At 36.4% G+C, this 14,631-nt stretch overlaps 1 protein-coding gene across 1 annotated transcript; it reads right to left on the bottom strand.

The window, feature by feature from the left end:
* Positions 1 to 3,152: 3,152 nt before the first annotated feature.
* Positions 3,153 to 13,870, bottom strand: mbpa (myelin basic protein a). The gene is made up of 6 exons (XM_058378003.1): positions 13,639 to 13,870; positions 12,317 to 12,421; positions 10,897 to 10,923; positions 10,213 to 10,233; positions 6,836 to 6,925; positions 3,153 to 4,633 (listed from the first exon to the last, which is right to left on the bottom strand). Exons 1-6 carry the CDS (start codon positions 13,741 to 13,743, stop codon positions 4,583 to 4,585), a joined length of 399 nt encoding a protein of 132 aa, XP_058233986.1. The 5' UTR covers positions 13,744 to 13,870; the 3' UTR covers positions 3,153 to 4,582.
* Between the last annotated feature and the right edge of the window lie 761 nt (positions 13,871 to 14,631).

Genomic DNA, 14,631 nt, shown 5'->3' with positions numbered 1-14,631 from the left:
CATGCAGCCAGAACGGTTCAGAGGTGGATTATGAGGAGACGTTAGAAGTGAAGACAAAACAGAAAACAAGTGGAAAAGGTTGCTGTTAAAATGACTCTTCTCTCCTTCACAGACTCAGTGATGCACTCTGCTGGTTCTAGTGGGGTGCTTTTTTCTTTTCTTTTCTCTTCTTTTCTTTTCTTTTCTTTTGTTTTCTTTGCTTTTCTTTGCTTTTCTTTGCTTTGCTTTTCTTTTCTTCCTCTTTTTCTCAGTGCAGGTTGCAGTCTGTTAGCCAGATGTAACAGGAAAAAAAAGCATTAAAAATTTGCAGATTGATCCTTATTTTATATATTGACCTAAAATTTGCTTAAAATTAATGTGCATATGATTATAAAATGTAATAAGAAGAAAAATAAAAGATGCCGCCAATGACACCTTACAGTTCCGCGGGCACTGGGTTTCCTCCCACCTCACATCCCAGAGTGAGTGGACGGTCTAAGATAAATTTCCCCCATGCCATGTGTGAATGAGTGTGTGAAGGTTTTCCTGTGTCCAGTATAGTATAGTCTCCGGATCCACCATAACCCTGACCAGGATAAGACTGTTACTCAAGGTGAAAGAATTTCAATATAATCATTTAATGGTCACAACTCCCTAGATAATTTGGAATATCTAAGCATTCTTTCTTTACATTTGACTTGCAGAAATGTAAAACCATTTGCTATAGAGAGTGTCTAGGGAATTAGCTGCAATTACACAAATCCTGAATTTGCATTTCTGGTGCATTTATGTAAATTAGGATTTGTAGGTTTTGATATGATATGATTATTGTTGTTATCACATCACATTTTGGATCCAAATACACTTGCAGATTGCAGGATAACATCAGGCTAAAAATTGTTGTGTTGAATTTATTTTTCTATTTACAACAAACAATACATAACAGGGGGAAACAGTGCTAGCTTAGGTGTTTCAGGAAGGGGTTGGTTTTCATCCTTTATTTGAAGACAGTCTGTGATTCAGCTGTATGGACATCTAGGATAAGATCATTCCACCACCTTGGTGCCAGAACAGAGAAGAGTCTAGATGTATACCTACCACTTACCCTGAGAGATGGTGGGACCAGTCAAGCAGTGCTAGTAGATCAGAGAAAGCGTGGTGCAGTAAAGTGTCATAAAGTGTCTTGAGCAATTGTCATTAAGTTGTTGAGCCACTCTGAGGCCAGTGTGATGATAGTGGTAGACAACGCTGTTTACATTGCTCCTCTGAAATCTCACATATGTGCTCAATTGATTTGATTTGATATATTAAACTATTTACATAATCTATGTAAATGCGAACGATATTACAAAGTTACTGAAACATGCTGTTTATTGCAGCATCCGCCTTTCCTTAGTACACTTCCCTGTACGATCACAAGAGGGCGCCCCAGCATTATATTCTCACCCCACTCTCAGTGACCTTGTTATTCTCTGCATTATCTCATCCTCTGTAGGAGTGTCCTGTTCAGCAAAAGTGCTGATTATATAAAATTATCCACTGGTGTACATTAGAGAGGAAGTGAGAGTGATGTATAATGTGAGGGAGTGTGTTTAAAACCAGTTACTCAGAAACATACTGTTCTTACATGCTGGGTGGAACAGTAGTTTCGTGGTTAGCTCTTCTGGGGTTCGGGGTTCGAGTTGCAACTTTGCCCTGTGTGTGGAGTTTGCATGCTCTCCCTTTGCTTCAGAGGTTCCTCAAGTTAATAGACATGCATTATTGGTTGATTGGTAACTTTAAATTGTCTGTAGGGTGTGAATATGTGTGTGTGTGTGTGTGTGTCCAGGGTGTCCTTCAACTTGTGCCCCTTGTGTCTCCAGGTTTCCTGTGACCCTTTGTAGGATAAGTGGTACAGGAAATATAGATGGATGGATTGTTCATGATTATATAGGATGTCCTGCATGTCCAGAATAATAATAGGAATGTGGTAGCTTAGTGGTTAAGGTGAATTTGAATCCCAGGTCCACCAAGCTGAAACCATTGGGCCCCTGAGCAAGGCCCTTAATGCTCAGTTGTATAAAGTGAAATAAATTATACGTTTCTCTGGATAAGGGTGTCTTGAAAATTCCAGAAATTTAATTAATAAAAAAAGCAAAACAATTATTTTGTTGTTCCTGTGATCATCTTCTTCCAGCTCTCTTAGACTCTTGGCTGCTTCTCTGATTACTGACATTTGGTGGATGGCCTCCGCTGATTGATTTGCATGTGCAACTGCTTGCACTGAAACACATTTAGGGGTTTTATGGAAATGGTGGTGAATGTTTATGCAATGACAGAGTTTGACATTTTTTAGAATGTGCAAATAATGTTGCAAACTATATTGATTTGTTGGCTGACTTTAAACCTATGAGCTATGGGATTTTGTGTAGATGTATGAATATATCACTTTATGTGGATGTGCTTAGTGACCTCTGGATAAGGCTATCTGCCAAATGCCAAATGCCATGAATTGTACAAGTATTCACAGCCTGTATTCAGCAAGCTTACTGATGCTCTTGACCATTTCTAGAAACACCAATCAGGCATAACATTATGATCATTGCCAGGTGAAGTGAATAAGTGAATCTCCTCATCATGGTACCTGTTAGTGGGTGGGATATATTAGGCAGTAAGTGAACATTTTGTCCTCAAAGTTGATGTGTTAGAAGCAGGAAAAATGGGCAAGCGTAAGGACTTGAGCGAGTTTGATGAAGGGCCAAATTGTGATGGCTAGACGACTGGATCAGAGCATCTCCAAAACTGCTGCTCTTTTGGAGTGTTCCCGGTCTGCAGTGGTCAGTATCTATCAAAAGTGGTCCAAAGAAAGGAACAATGGTGAACTGGCGACAGGGTCATGGGTGGCCAAGGCTCACTGATGCACGTGGGGAGTGAAGGCTGGCCCGTGTGATCCGATCCAACAGACGAGCTACTGTTGCTCAGATTACTGAAGAAGTTAATGCTGGTTCTGATAGAATACACAGTGCCAGGTCAGGGCTGTTTTGGCAGCAGAATGGGGAATGTTATGCCTGATCGGTGTATGACACTGTGTCCAGCCTTGTTACATATTGCAGAGAGATTCTCAATGCTGTTATTCTCTTCAGGTAAAAGAACACTGCTTTGTGAAGAGCAGACACACATAATATACCCACACATATATTTAGGAATTTTTATTTGATGTTACTTAAAATATCAACTGATTAAAAGTATTACAGATCATAACTTAAAAACTTGGCCACTCTTACTCAAATATTCTCCGCATTATGAGTCTGTAGCACCATTTGGGACATATACAGCGCTGATGGGCAGAATAACTGAAATTTATTTATCTGTTCAGCACTCATTCATAAACAGTACATGCATGAAGTTCTATGAGACACGAAACACAACATGAGGACACATTATAAACAGAAGGCTGTCTGTAATTTAGGCTGAATGAAATCAATCTCACTCTCCTCATCACTATTCTTTCCATCCTTTCATTGTTGTTCGTATCTTTCCTCAGATCCATCTTTCACTTTTCATTTCCTCTCATGCACCTTCACTACCTTTGAAGCACTGCCATCTTAGATTTTTTTTTAACCCTTTCTTGTTTTGGATATAATATACAAAAATTATGAAAAGTAAATATGTGACACTCGTATATATTTTTACTACATCAGTGCAATTGAAGGGCATCTCTGCTGGCTTAGATACTGCTTTCCAGTACAGAGACTTGAGATTTTAGTATCTGCTGCAATGTTTCTCCATTAATTCATGTTACACAAATTGATATTTTATTGTCATGCATTAATCATACACAATACTGAAATGTTATAAAGAACTCTTAAGTGGCAAAACACAGTCCAAAATCCTATATGCAAATCATTTTAAACATAGAAACGAACTATACATGACAGGACACTTGACAACCACAAGGAACGCGAACGATACCCAAAAATACATTACATTTACACGAAACAACCTGGAATCATTCCTCACAGTATTATATTAGGATTAGAGGAAAGTATCAAAGAAAAAAAACAATGCACGTCGTGTAAATTTCACATGGAGAAAAGACAAAGTGATTGAAAACAAACTTTAATTGTAAAGAGACTATTGATTACTAATGTAGCTACTGCATTACACTTAAAATTAAAATCAAGTAGGAGGTGGCTTTATATCGATTTATATTATTTTTATTACTTATATGAAGTGGACTTGTGTGCTGTTATGGAGGTTGCCATTTTGGTAGGATATCATCATTTGCGGTGTGAGGGATAGGAACAAATCGAATTTCTTTTTCATTTATGAAGTTATATCAAGGCACTTGAAGTGCTCAAGTAAAGCCAATATGTCTAAACACTATAGAAGTCACATGACCACTCAACCTCACCAGCACACCCCTCATTCCCGTCACTCTATAGGTAAATAATTTCTGATACCAGGATTGTATCACTGTCTAATAAGCGGAGGTGGCCAATATTAGTCTGTTAAACGCATAGCAAAGTGTGAGTCCACAAGGCAGAGTCCCTCTGCTGTTCCTTCCTCCTCCACATCCTTTCATTTATCTTCTATCTGGCTCGTTCTCGTGTCGGTCGAGGGCTCAGAAGATGGTGCTCCAGCGTTTGGGTGGAGAACGAGATCTACTTTCTCCCTGCGTTCAAAAAGAAATGCAGGTGAATAGACGTTATGGGTTCTTGATTGCGTCGTATCGTGCAGCCTTTGTCCAAAATCTGCTGTAAAGTGTATGATTATGCTGAGCAGGAAATGAAATATCTGAATGATAATACGTTCCAGCTAGCGCTAACAATTCCTGAGGAGCACTTGAATAGGAACATAAATAGAGGTAGAAGAAATTACAGCCATCACTTTGATCACGTACTTCCTTGGAGTGATGAGTGCAATTTGGGGCGCTGCTCATTTTATAGCCTGAGATAAGTGTAAAGGTACAAAGGAAGATTGTTTTTTTTCTTGTAAGGATTGTCATGTACTTCAAAGGAGGAAATATGTGCATTAAAAGCTGAGGTAGGTCACAGCAATTATGTAGACTTGCATTCTATAACATAGTGGAATAAAAATATATCTGACTTAATGCACAGTTTAGATATAATTCATGACAAGGATTTTATCCCACTAATTGAAATGAAATGAAATGAAATGAAATTAAATTAATACACAACAGATAACATAATGGATTTCATCTGTAATACATAAAATATATATATACATTTCAAGCCTTTTTAGGAAAATTATCCAATAAGGCATAGTGTATTGTGGCGTAACACAAAGCTGAGTCACCGTTACCATCCCCAAAGTTGAATATTTTCCTGAAACAGCATGTCTTGAAGTGTTTTATTTCACTTATACTACAGGAATTTGCTAACAACTATGGTTATTAATTTACTAAAGAACAACATAACATACCTTTTTATCCATTTATAGCTACAACTCAGTTCTGAACTGTCCACAAAGCTAGTTAGTTCCTGTAAACACTTTCAGCAGCTGTAAATAGTGCTTCCCTCAGTAGCCTCTCTGTTTTCTCCTTCTCTAAAAATGTCATGCTTGCCTTGTTACTGAGAAGATTTTGCAGATGAAAAACTTCCTACTCTAAAGACTCCTTCAGTAAATGTCAAATAAAAGTGAAACTCCTTACAGAAAACTCCACCATCTGGAATTACATGCTGGATTAAATTATTTCTAAGCTAAGTATCACATTTTGTATCTGTTTATTATCAGCCTCGGAATTCCGAGACCCTGTGAATTAGCTGTTATAGGAAATAATAAGATATTGGATTGAAGGCAACATTTCGCAAGCCATTGTCAAAGCTGCTATAATAGAAAATGAATCAACACCTTCTGACCAATCAGATTTGAGCACTCTGGTATTATGTTCTGTATTTAAGAAAAGACACTGTTTTAAAAAGTAGACTCCAGTAATATAAGGATCTCTGGTGAAGCAAAATCACCCTAAAGCCCTAGCAATCTAGATATAATTTAAAAAATCAATAAGCTAATTAAGATTAGCTATTTTAGTTAGAGGAGAATCCAGAATATTAATTTAGATGTTTTAAAACAAGACGATTAAAAGACAGTTAAAGCTCAGATAAGGAGGAGTCGTACATAATGATACCATTATAGTTAATAAGACAGACTCGCAATCAAAATACACAATTAATGAATTAATATGAAGGAGAGTCTGAAAAAAGAGAGTTGAATTAGATTTTTCCTAGAATGAATAAATCATCAGGTTGGACACCATGTAGAGCAGTGTTTCAGCTTCCAGAGCAGGTGTCCAGCGTGTCCCTGGAGGACCTGGAAATGCCATTTGTGTTAGTAATGGAAATGTGAAGATAAGCATCAATGATCAAGGAACAGTGATGCAGAATTCAGTGGAGGGAGGAAAAAAAATTAAATGCAGAGACTGGTTGAAGATATAATGAATAAGGAGCTTGGGGATTAGTGTCCAGGGCTTAGGGTCGTGCAGGTGGACATGCAGGCAGGACCGACTGGTGATAGACAAGGAAAAGGAAAGTCAGGACAAAGGGGCTCTAGGGACAGAGAGTCACATATAGGCACTTTGAATGTCTTTGAATGATGAAAATATATTTACATGAAATGTTAGGGTTGTTGTTGTGGTGTTTAATAGGATATCTAGCATAGTTAATGTTAGAACCTAAAAACATTCCTTAAAAACAAACAGGACTTATTTTCATTTCATGTGAGTTGAGTCTGAAGAAAAGCTCCTCCCTCTCTCCTGATCCCTAGCTATAATCTTAATCGTTATCCTAATTTATCCAGCAAGTCAACTCATGCAAACTGTCATGAGTCTGCGGTCGTGTTGTTACAGCAGGCTCACCAGGTTGAAGATTCTGGAGAGTGTGTTCTGTTCTCTGCGGCGTCTGTGGGGTGATCTGATACTCTCTGAGCGACGTGCTGATGGTGAAGCCTACAAACATATCTTACATCAATACACTGCGAGCCCAAGCTGGACACTCTCTTCATTCTTATTGTGATTTTAAGTGTGATTTTAAATATTCTACAATTGTGTATGCTCTGTAATTACATCATGTTATACCATGTGATATAAAACTCTGGGTTTCATAACTATCCTTAATATGTTCTGTAATTCTACACTCTAAGGTGTTTTTAATGGTTAAGTGGCTACAATGACACCTGCATTAGCCCTTCATAACAATGGAAATAAACCTACATAAACATTTATAAGGGGCAACTTCAACAAGCATCAGCTGTCATAAACACTAAGAAATTTGGCGTCAAGAAAACTGTCAGGTAATGTGGTCCTGATGGAAATCAACTTAACCTGAGGCAACTCAGAGAGCAGAAATGGGTTTGATATCATTATTTAATTTGAAGATCTATACATTTCTTCGAATAAATACTAATCTTCTTTATTTTTTAAAAACTTTTTTATGGATATATTGAGCCTTTTAGGCTAGATAAAAACAGAAATACTTATAAATTCAATGCTGAACACAAAAAACAGGCCCAAATTCCATTTTTTGGCCTCTGGGGCGAAGAGTTAAAAGAATAAGAGTTATTTGAATTTATCTCTTACTTGCAAAACTGTATTACATCATCATCATCATCATCATCATCATCATCATCATCTAATATAGCAGAAATACACTGGGCTATTCAGGATATTCTAACACAAGTCAGCCCCTAAAATGTCAACAGGCTTAAGTTTGACATCAACTAAATGTCAAAATGAATGAAAGTATATTCTTTATCTCAGCTGATGCTTATTATAAGCTTTTGAAAAGCAAATATTTCTGTAGGTTTATGTCAACTATCTTGAAAGGCTAATAAAAAAAATTAAATAGTTAACAAAGTAATAAATGCTATTTAGAACTATTTAGAGTTTTCAGACATTAAAATGTTTTCCAAGGGTGAAAAAAAGCATAAGAAATTATACATGAAATAAAGACATTAAAATATAATAGAAATTCTAAAATATGAATATGAATAAATAAAATAAAATATTTAAGATTAAAATTGTATTAGTTAAATAATCAAACAGAGAATTGCTAAAAATGTAGCTTGAAATGTTAAGATTAAATCTAAAATACAGGGGGAGTGTAATTAAGATAAATAATTGCTAATAAAATGCCAACCCTGAGCTGCTTACTGAAGATGATTGCCATATTGCTAGTCCATTTAAAGCGTTAAAACAAACACCAGTACATTACATCCTATTCTATATTTAACAGTGAAGTACTATCAGAAGGTCTTTTATGGATATAATAACTATTAGAGTTTGTATGTGTAAAAATGTGACCGTGATTTTGAGTAAGTATTGAATAATATCAAATGAAGGCTTATTGTGCTGTAAATGGCTTTGATGGTGAAAAGCTGGAAGGAAAAAAGGTAACGTTAAGAAATGAAGAGATGAAACATTCTTGACTCGTCGTTCATTAACAGTAGAAGGAAACGTGACACACAAGTGCTGAGGTTATCACGTGTACACAGAGTAAACACAGAGCTACGTTAGAGACGTGATGAACGTGGCATAAGAGTAAAATGACGCTCCATAGAGATTTTATCTTGCATTTGTTGTTCGTTTAGGAAAGTTGCACCGAAACGTCTCTTTAACAGCAAGGGTTTTAAGATAGTCAATAGCTACGAATCCATCCTGATAAGTTTGTGCATTTTTCTCTTTTGCCACACATTTCCTCTGAAAGAAGGCTTATATAAAGGAAAACTGTTGACTCAGGCAGCACATGACTAAGCCAGAAGGGGGTGCTGAGGAGTAAATGATTAAAACAAGACACTTCCAGACACAGATGAGAAAAAAAGCAAGGGAGCGTGAGCTGTTGGATGACTCAGAGATTGAGCACTGTCTCTAGGTCCCTAGAGGAGAAAACTGCTTTACTGGCTTCACCTCAGGACAAAAATAAAAAAAGCTGTGCTGTCTCAAAGTCATCCAGAAGCAGAGAGCAGCTCTGGATCAGAGTGCCAGAAAACAAATTCAATTTGAGCAAATATTGACCCTCATACTGCAGAGTAACAGTGTTTAACAGAAGTGACTCTGATGCTTAGAGCTAAAGGATACAGTGGACTGACTGTGGGGCACGTAGAATAAACCCTACATACTCTTTATATACGTATATGTCTTTTTTTTTTTACATTGTGTCCCATCAACATCCAGTCATATATGTAAGGCAGTGAAGGTTTTTTATTTCTCATTTAAAACAGTATCTCTGAAGCATTTCTCTCCTCTTATACAGCAGAAATTCGCCAATTTATTTCTTAAAGAACGACCTATCATATTAAGAGTAAGTCAAATAAAAGTTCCTTTTCCTGTTCCTTCCTTTTTATCATTTACATTATAGCAGCTATAAGCAGAGGCTCCCTTACCACCCTTTTTTCCCCTCACTGTTTTAATAAATAAGAAGAAAATGCTTGTCATGTTACCAACAAGCTGCAAAGTCCTTTTTTTTTTACCTCTGACTATTATGAAGCACTAACAGTGGAGACAACGTCCTTCTTCACAGAAATGATTACATAAATCTTTTGAATATGTTAACACGATCCCTGTGTAAGTTGCTACTATAGAAACAATAAGATATTAGAGCAAAAGCATTAATATAAACCTATGATTTGACTGATAGCTGTCACTACTGTCAGAGCTGCTGTTAAATTGCTGACTGATTGGGATCGTGTTTTATATATATATACATATAATATGCTTTTAGTTGAATAGCGGAATAATAAAACAGGGGTTTATTCCCATGTTTCATGCATTAGATCATATAATGTGGTTTAAACAGTCTCAGTAATAGTGTACAAAGGCCAATATTAAAGCTATCTCTGCCGATGAAGAAGCTGTTCTACAAAAACAAAATCATTTTGTTCCAATCATTTGAAATCAGCAACACAACAATCTCTGTTTTGGCGATTTGCTCCCTATAATAAATGAATAGAGCACAATAAAGCTGATGCTCTTTCCTCAAAAGATTATGAATAACCCCAAGCTCATAAAGAGCTCTGGAAAGCATGTGTCAAGTTGACAAGAGCACCAAAAGGCAAAAAGCTGCAATTATGAATAAGTCATTTAGTTATTTCACAGGGAAGAAAAATGGCTGTTAATGAAGAAGACACATTAGAAACAATACAGAAAGGAAAGGAAAGCTGACTGCTCAAGCCATGAAGGTCTGCCTATAGAAATGACTGTGAACGCAAACATGACTTAATTTAAAGCTGGAGACATACCAGGCCCAAGAGTTCTCTCCACTGCATATAAAAAAGACAGAGAGAGAGAGAGAAAAAAAAAAAACAATAACAAGATAGAACAATTAGGTTTCCACATAGCAGGAAGAAAATCTCTTTAGAATTATACGCTGTGTCTACACTGTCTGTACAAAATCTGCAGATCTGGGATTTGAAGTCACGTGCATTCACACACATGATGTGGATTTGGAAATGAATATTAGGAGAGGTTTGATGATCAGTCATAAGAAATATTGCAAAGACTTTTAGGGAGAAAAGCTTCGATCTAGAACCCTTACATCCTTACTCTGGGTATCTGAGTGAATATAGGCTTTCAATGTAAGAACAACCCTTATATGTCACAATGTTCACTTTATTTGTTATTTTTTATTGAGTGTACACTAATAATTCTTTATTTTATCCATAAACTCAATAATGGTTATTTGGCACATGGACCAATGTATAAAATTTGTTCATGTTACTGGTAAATTTCACTCATTCTAAATTGTGAACTCAAATCAATCAAATCTGCATTAGATCAGACACAGTTTTTGTAAATATTTGATGGTATGATTACAAATGCATTTGCAACATCACATCCTAGTGGCATGGATGGCTTATATTATTTACACCGACCCTGGGTAGGTTACATAAGTAATGGAAAAAGTAATGGAAAAAGAAACTTACCCTTGACTTAGGGCGAGGAGAGGACACCTGCGGGGTGATAAAAATCAATGTTCGGTTACTCACTGATCACATAGCAGAACACTTGTATCTAACATATCTAACGAAATACACGGTGCCTAAAAGCAGTACACTTGCTTGTTTAATCCTATTGCATCCACTAAATACAACAACCTTTGGAGATTTGCATGCAAAGTTTTGTTGTTTGATGGAATATAAGATCAAGGCTCGAAAAAAAATCACCAGAGATAAAACACTGGTTAAAATCTTGCTTCCCAGACAGAACTTTTCATGAATATAACATTTTTCCGACATTAATTATTAATGTATATACCACAGCACTGCTACAAACTCTATTCTAATTGGTGAGATAGTTCCGATTTATTTTCTATCTCAGCACCATCAGCAGCAGTAACGATGTTCAGAGGGACTTGTATGGCAGACGGAAAATGAGAAAAATAACATCCTCGAATAAGTTAGAAGACATTTATTTAACATTTTGGGAGAGTAACTTTGTGCTTTCTAACAAAGGAAATTCTTCAGGATTCTGTACTTGGTGCTTACGGGTTTCTCGGAAGCTGTTAGAGATCTTTTATGGAATGTTGAAACGTTTTTTAATGGTTGTTCTGTAGCATTAAATACAAGTGTAAATGAATAAAACGCTTGATTTGCCATTACTGTTTGGTGTTATTGCAAATTCAGATTGATAACCTTAACACTAACCCATGGTTGATTGTTTTTCTATAAACAACAGCTTGCCGCAAGAGCAAGATCCTTATATATAAAACCACTACAGAAACCAAGACTAGGTTTAGTCTGTGCTACATCACAGCACATTACTCTTACTACACTACTTCAAGCATTCACAAAATCCCCTTTCAAAAACCCACGATCTAAAGCATCTGCATAGCAACAAGACATGAGTGTGTGTAGTCATTTCTGTCTGGTTGGAAAAACAAGCCTCCAGCACTGAAAGTCTGCAAATACAAGCTATATGTTCTGACATAATGACAGCCTTTGGACTGTTAATGTTACGTAGGCTGCAAATGGCTCATGCACTCACAAAAAGAAATGCACTGCCAGTGGTTGTGGTTATGTGTGGCTCTATTTTATTTTTTTTTCAAATAGAAGGAACTCAAGGTGGCTGAATCGTCTCACTGGAACAGTGAGGAATACATTTTCAAGGCATGTAAGAAGACTAAATTCAAAAGACTGACGCACCAAAAGGGCATGGTTGAAACACAAAAGCACAACATGAAAAAGAACCGAATGCCTTTTCAATGGAAATATAGGCTGCTGCAGTGGCTTGTGGAAGATTTTCCCCCTTTTTTTATAAAAGATAACTAGCCAAGATAATTCTGCTTTTAATATCAACCTGTTCCCAAAGTACGCAATCAAATGAGCATGTGATTTATGCACTTACAAAGCTCCTGAAGAAATGGAGGACAGGGTTCACATCTCCACGGCGTCGGGATGAGGAATGCTGAGGTCTTGGGGGTGAGGAAGACAGGTGACCACGGAATGAACCCTAAACATAATGTCATAGGTATTTGTTATAGATTAGGTTTTTTAAAATGTTTCCTCAGTGAGTCTTTGGATACATTAGTGTAGTGTTCTTGAGTACACAAAAACAGAAAAAGTAAGGTTTGCAAGGTTCTAGATGAATCCCTTAGACCAAAAAAATATATATTTTTTAGGGTGCATAAATATGTGCATAAATAAAAGGAAACTCACTAGAATAGTGAATAAAGTGGCACAATAAAAGAAAAAAGCACAGAAACAGAAACTAATTGAAAATGAAAACTATTGTATTAATTAAAAAATATTTAAAAAATTACATTTGTTAATTAATTAATTGATTAATTAATTTATTTATTTAAATTAACAAATATATTCAGAAATTTTAAAATATTTTTAAATTATTACAGTAGTTTAAAATAAATAAATAAATAAATAAATAAATGTTTTCTATATTTTTCAGCTGCAAATCAAATTAAGGAATATTGAATTATTTTTTTTTAATATATATATAATTTTCTTAGATCTTTAAATAAGCACAAGACCAAATACAAAATGCTGCTTCTGCTTATTCGAGGCCATCAATGAATAACTCCCAGATGTAAATAACAATCCCAACCTGAAGACACCAGAGTGCAGAATCTACTCTAAACACTACAGACTACAATAAAAAGGCTGAGGAATAATAGTAAAATATGCAGAGCTTTTGCTACTTTTAAGGCGTGTTGCATTATTAGGGCACTTCATCTAGGGAATGTAGATTTCGAAAGTACTTTTCTATGCAGTTATTGAGACACACCCAAATTACACACCCACAGCATGCAATACTTTCAACAACAGAGTAAATTCATGACATCATTGTATCTTACAATACTGTTCAGTTCGATCAGATCTTTCTTTCTTTTTTTCTTTCTTTATTTCTTTCATTGAAATTGTCCTACACTGAAGCATTCTGTCTTATACTATAATTCTGATTGCATTCACAGCAACAGACAGCATTACTCATCATACATGAAACACTTAATCTTGAAATTCCCAGTTCTTTGTCAAAACAAGGTGTTTTCAGCTTCATAAAACTTGACTTCATCAAGTTTTCTTCATTGGCAACAAAAGCTGTCTCATTCTGATATAAACTACAATTGCAAAAAAACAAAAAAGCAATATGCATTTCCACTTTCTATATCTCTGCAAAATGCATGCACTGATGCATCTGCCCTCATCACTCACCTTTCCTCTTTTCTTCTTATCTCCTCCAAAGAACTGGCCGATCTGATCCATGAGACCAGGAGACTTCTTCCTGCGTCCCAGCCCTGAGGTGCCTGCGGTAGCCATTCTGGATGTAGATCTTCTGAGCCTGGGTCAACCTGCCAATGTCCTTCTCAGTACAGCCCTGTCTCCGCTCTGAGGACACCACAGCAAGCTTCTGGATAGTCTTTGGTGCATATGAGGCGGATGGGCTGGCCTTTGAAGGTGTGGTTCTGTCAGTCCCGGGCAATCATTGGAGATAAGGTGGGTCTGTAATAGCGTCAGTGATTCTGGTTCTGTGCCAGGCATTCTTTACAGCCTGTGTACCCTTGGAGTCAGTCACTGCCCTACTCTCTGTTCAAGGAGCTGCCATTGTTCTTGACCACATCTGCCCTGGTCCTGTGTGGCCCACAACAAGGCCTGTGTATGTGAGAGCTACAGCGCAATGCAAAACAGCCTTCAGCACAATCAAACGATTGTTATAGTGATTCATATCCTTTATACAAATAATTTATGTTGAAATGACATGTCTGTGCCCTGTATCATTTTGAAATCTTTTAATTGATTCCAAAATCTGTTTCGTGATATAAGACAATGTCAAAGGTATTCCAAAGCGTAGACATTATTTGAACAGTTGAGCAATTTTCATCTGATGTTTTTGGGATATATTTACTTATTGTTTAAAGTCGCAGATGATTTCCGATCATTCCCTTGCGGTGCTAAGAAATAAAGCCACACCTTAACATTTGTATATGAGCTGTAGAATTCTAAAGCAGACTAGTATAATTCGTAAATACTTCATACTTTGTCCAGAGATTTGAGAGTTTAACTAAATAAATAGGAACAAATGCCTCAAGCAATGTTAGAAATGCTTAAAGATGTGTTTATTATATTGGAACATTTCAAATCTTACCTAATCAGAAACCTTTCATGAATCATACTGGGAAATTTAGACACGCTACATATTCATGTTTT

The sequence above is a fragment of the Hemibagrus wyckioides genome, linkage group LG24 (genome assembly GCF_019097595.1).
Source record: "Hemibagrus wyckioides isolate EC202008001 linkage group LG24, SWU_Hwy_1.0, whole genome shotgun sequence".
NCBI lineage: Eukaryota > Metazoa > Chordata > Actinopteri > Siluriformes > Bagridae > Hemibagrus > Hemibagrus wyckioides.
Note: the sequence above shows the minus strand (reverse complement) of the source record. Positions and strands in the feature narration are given on the sequence as shown.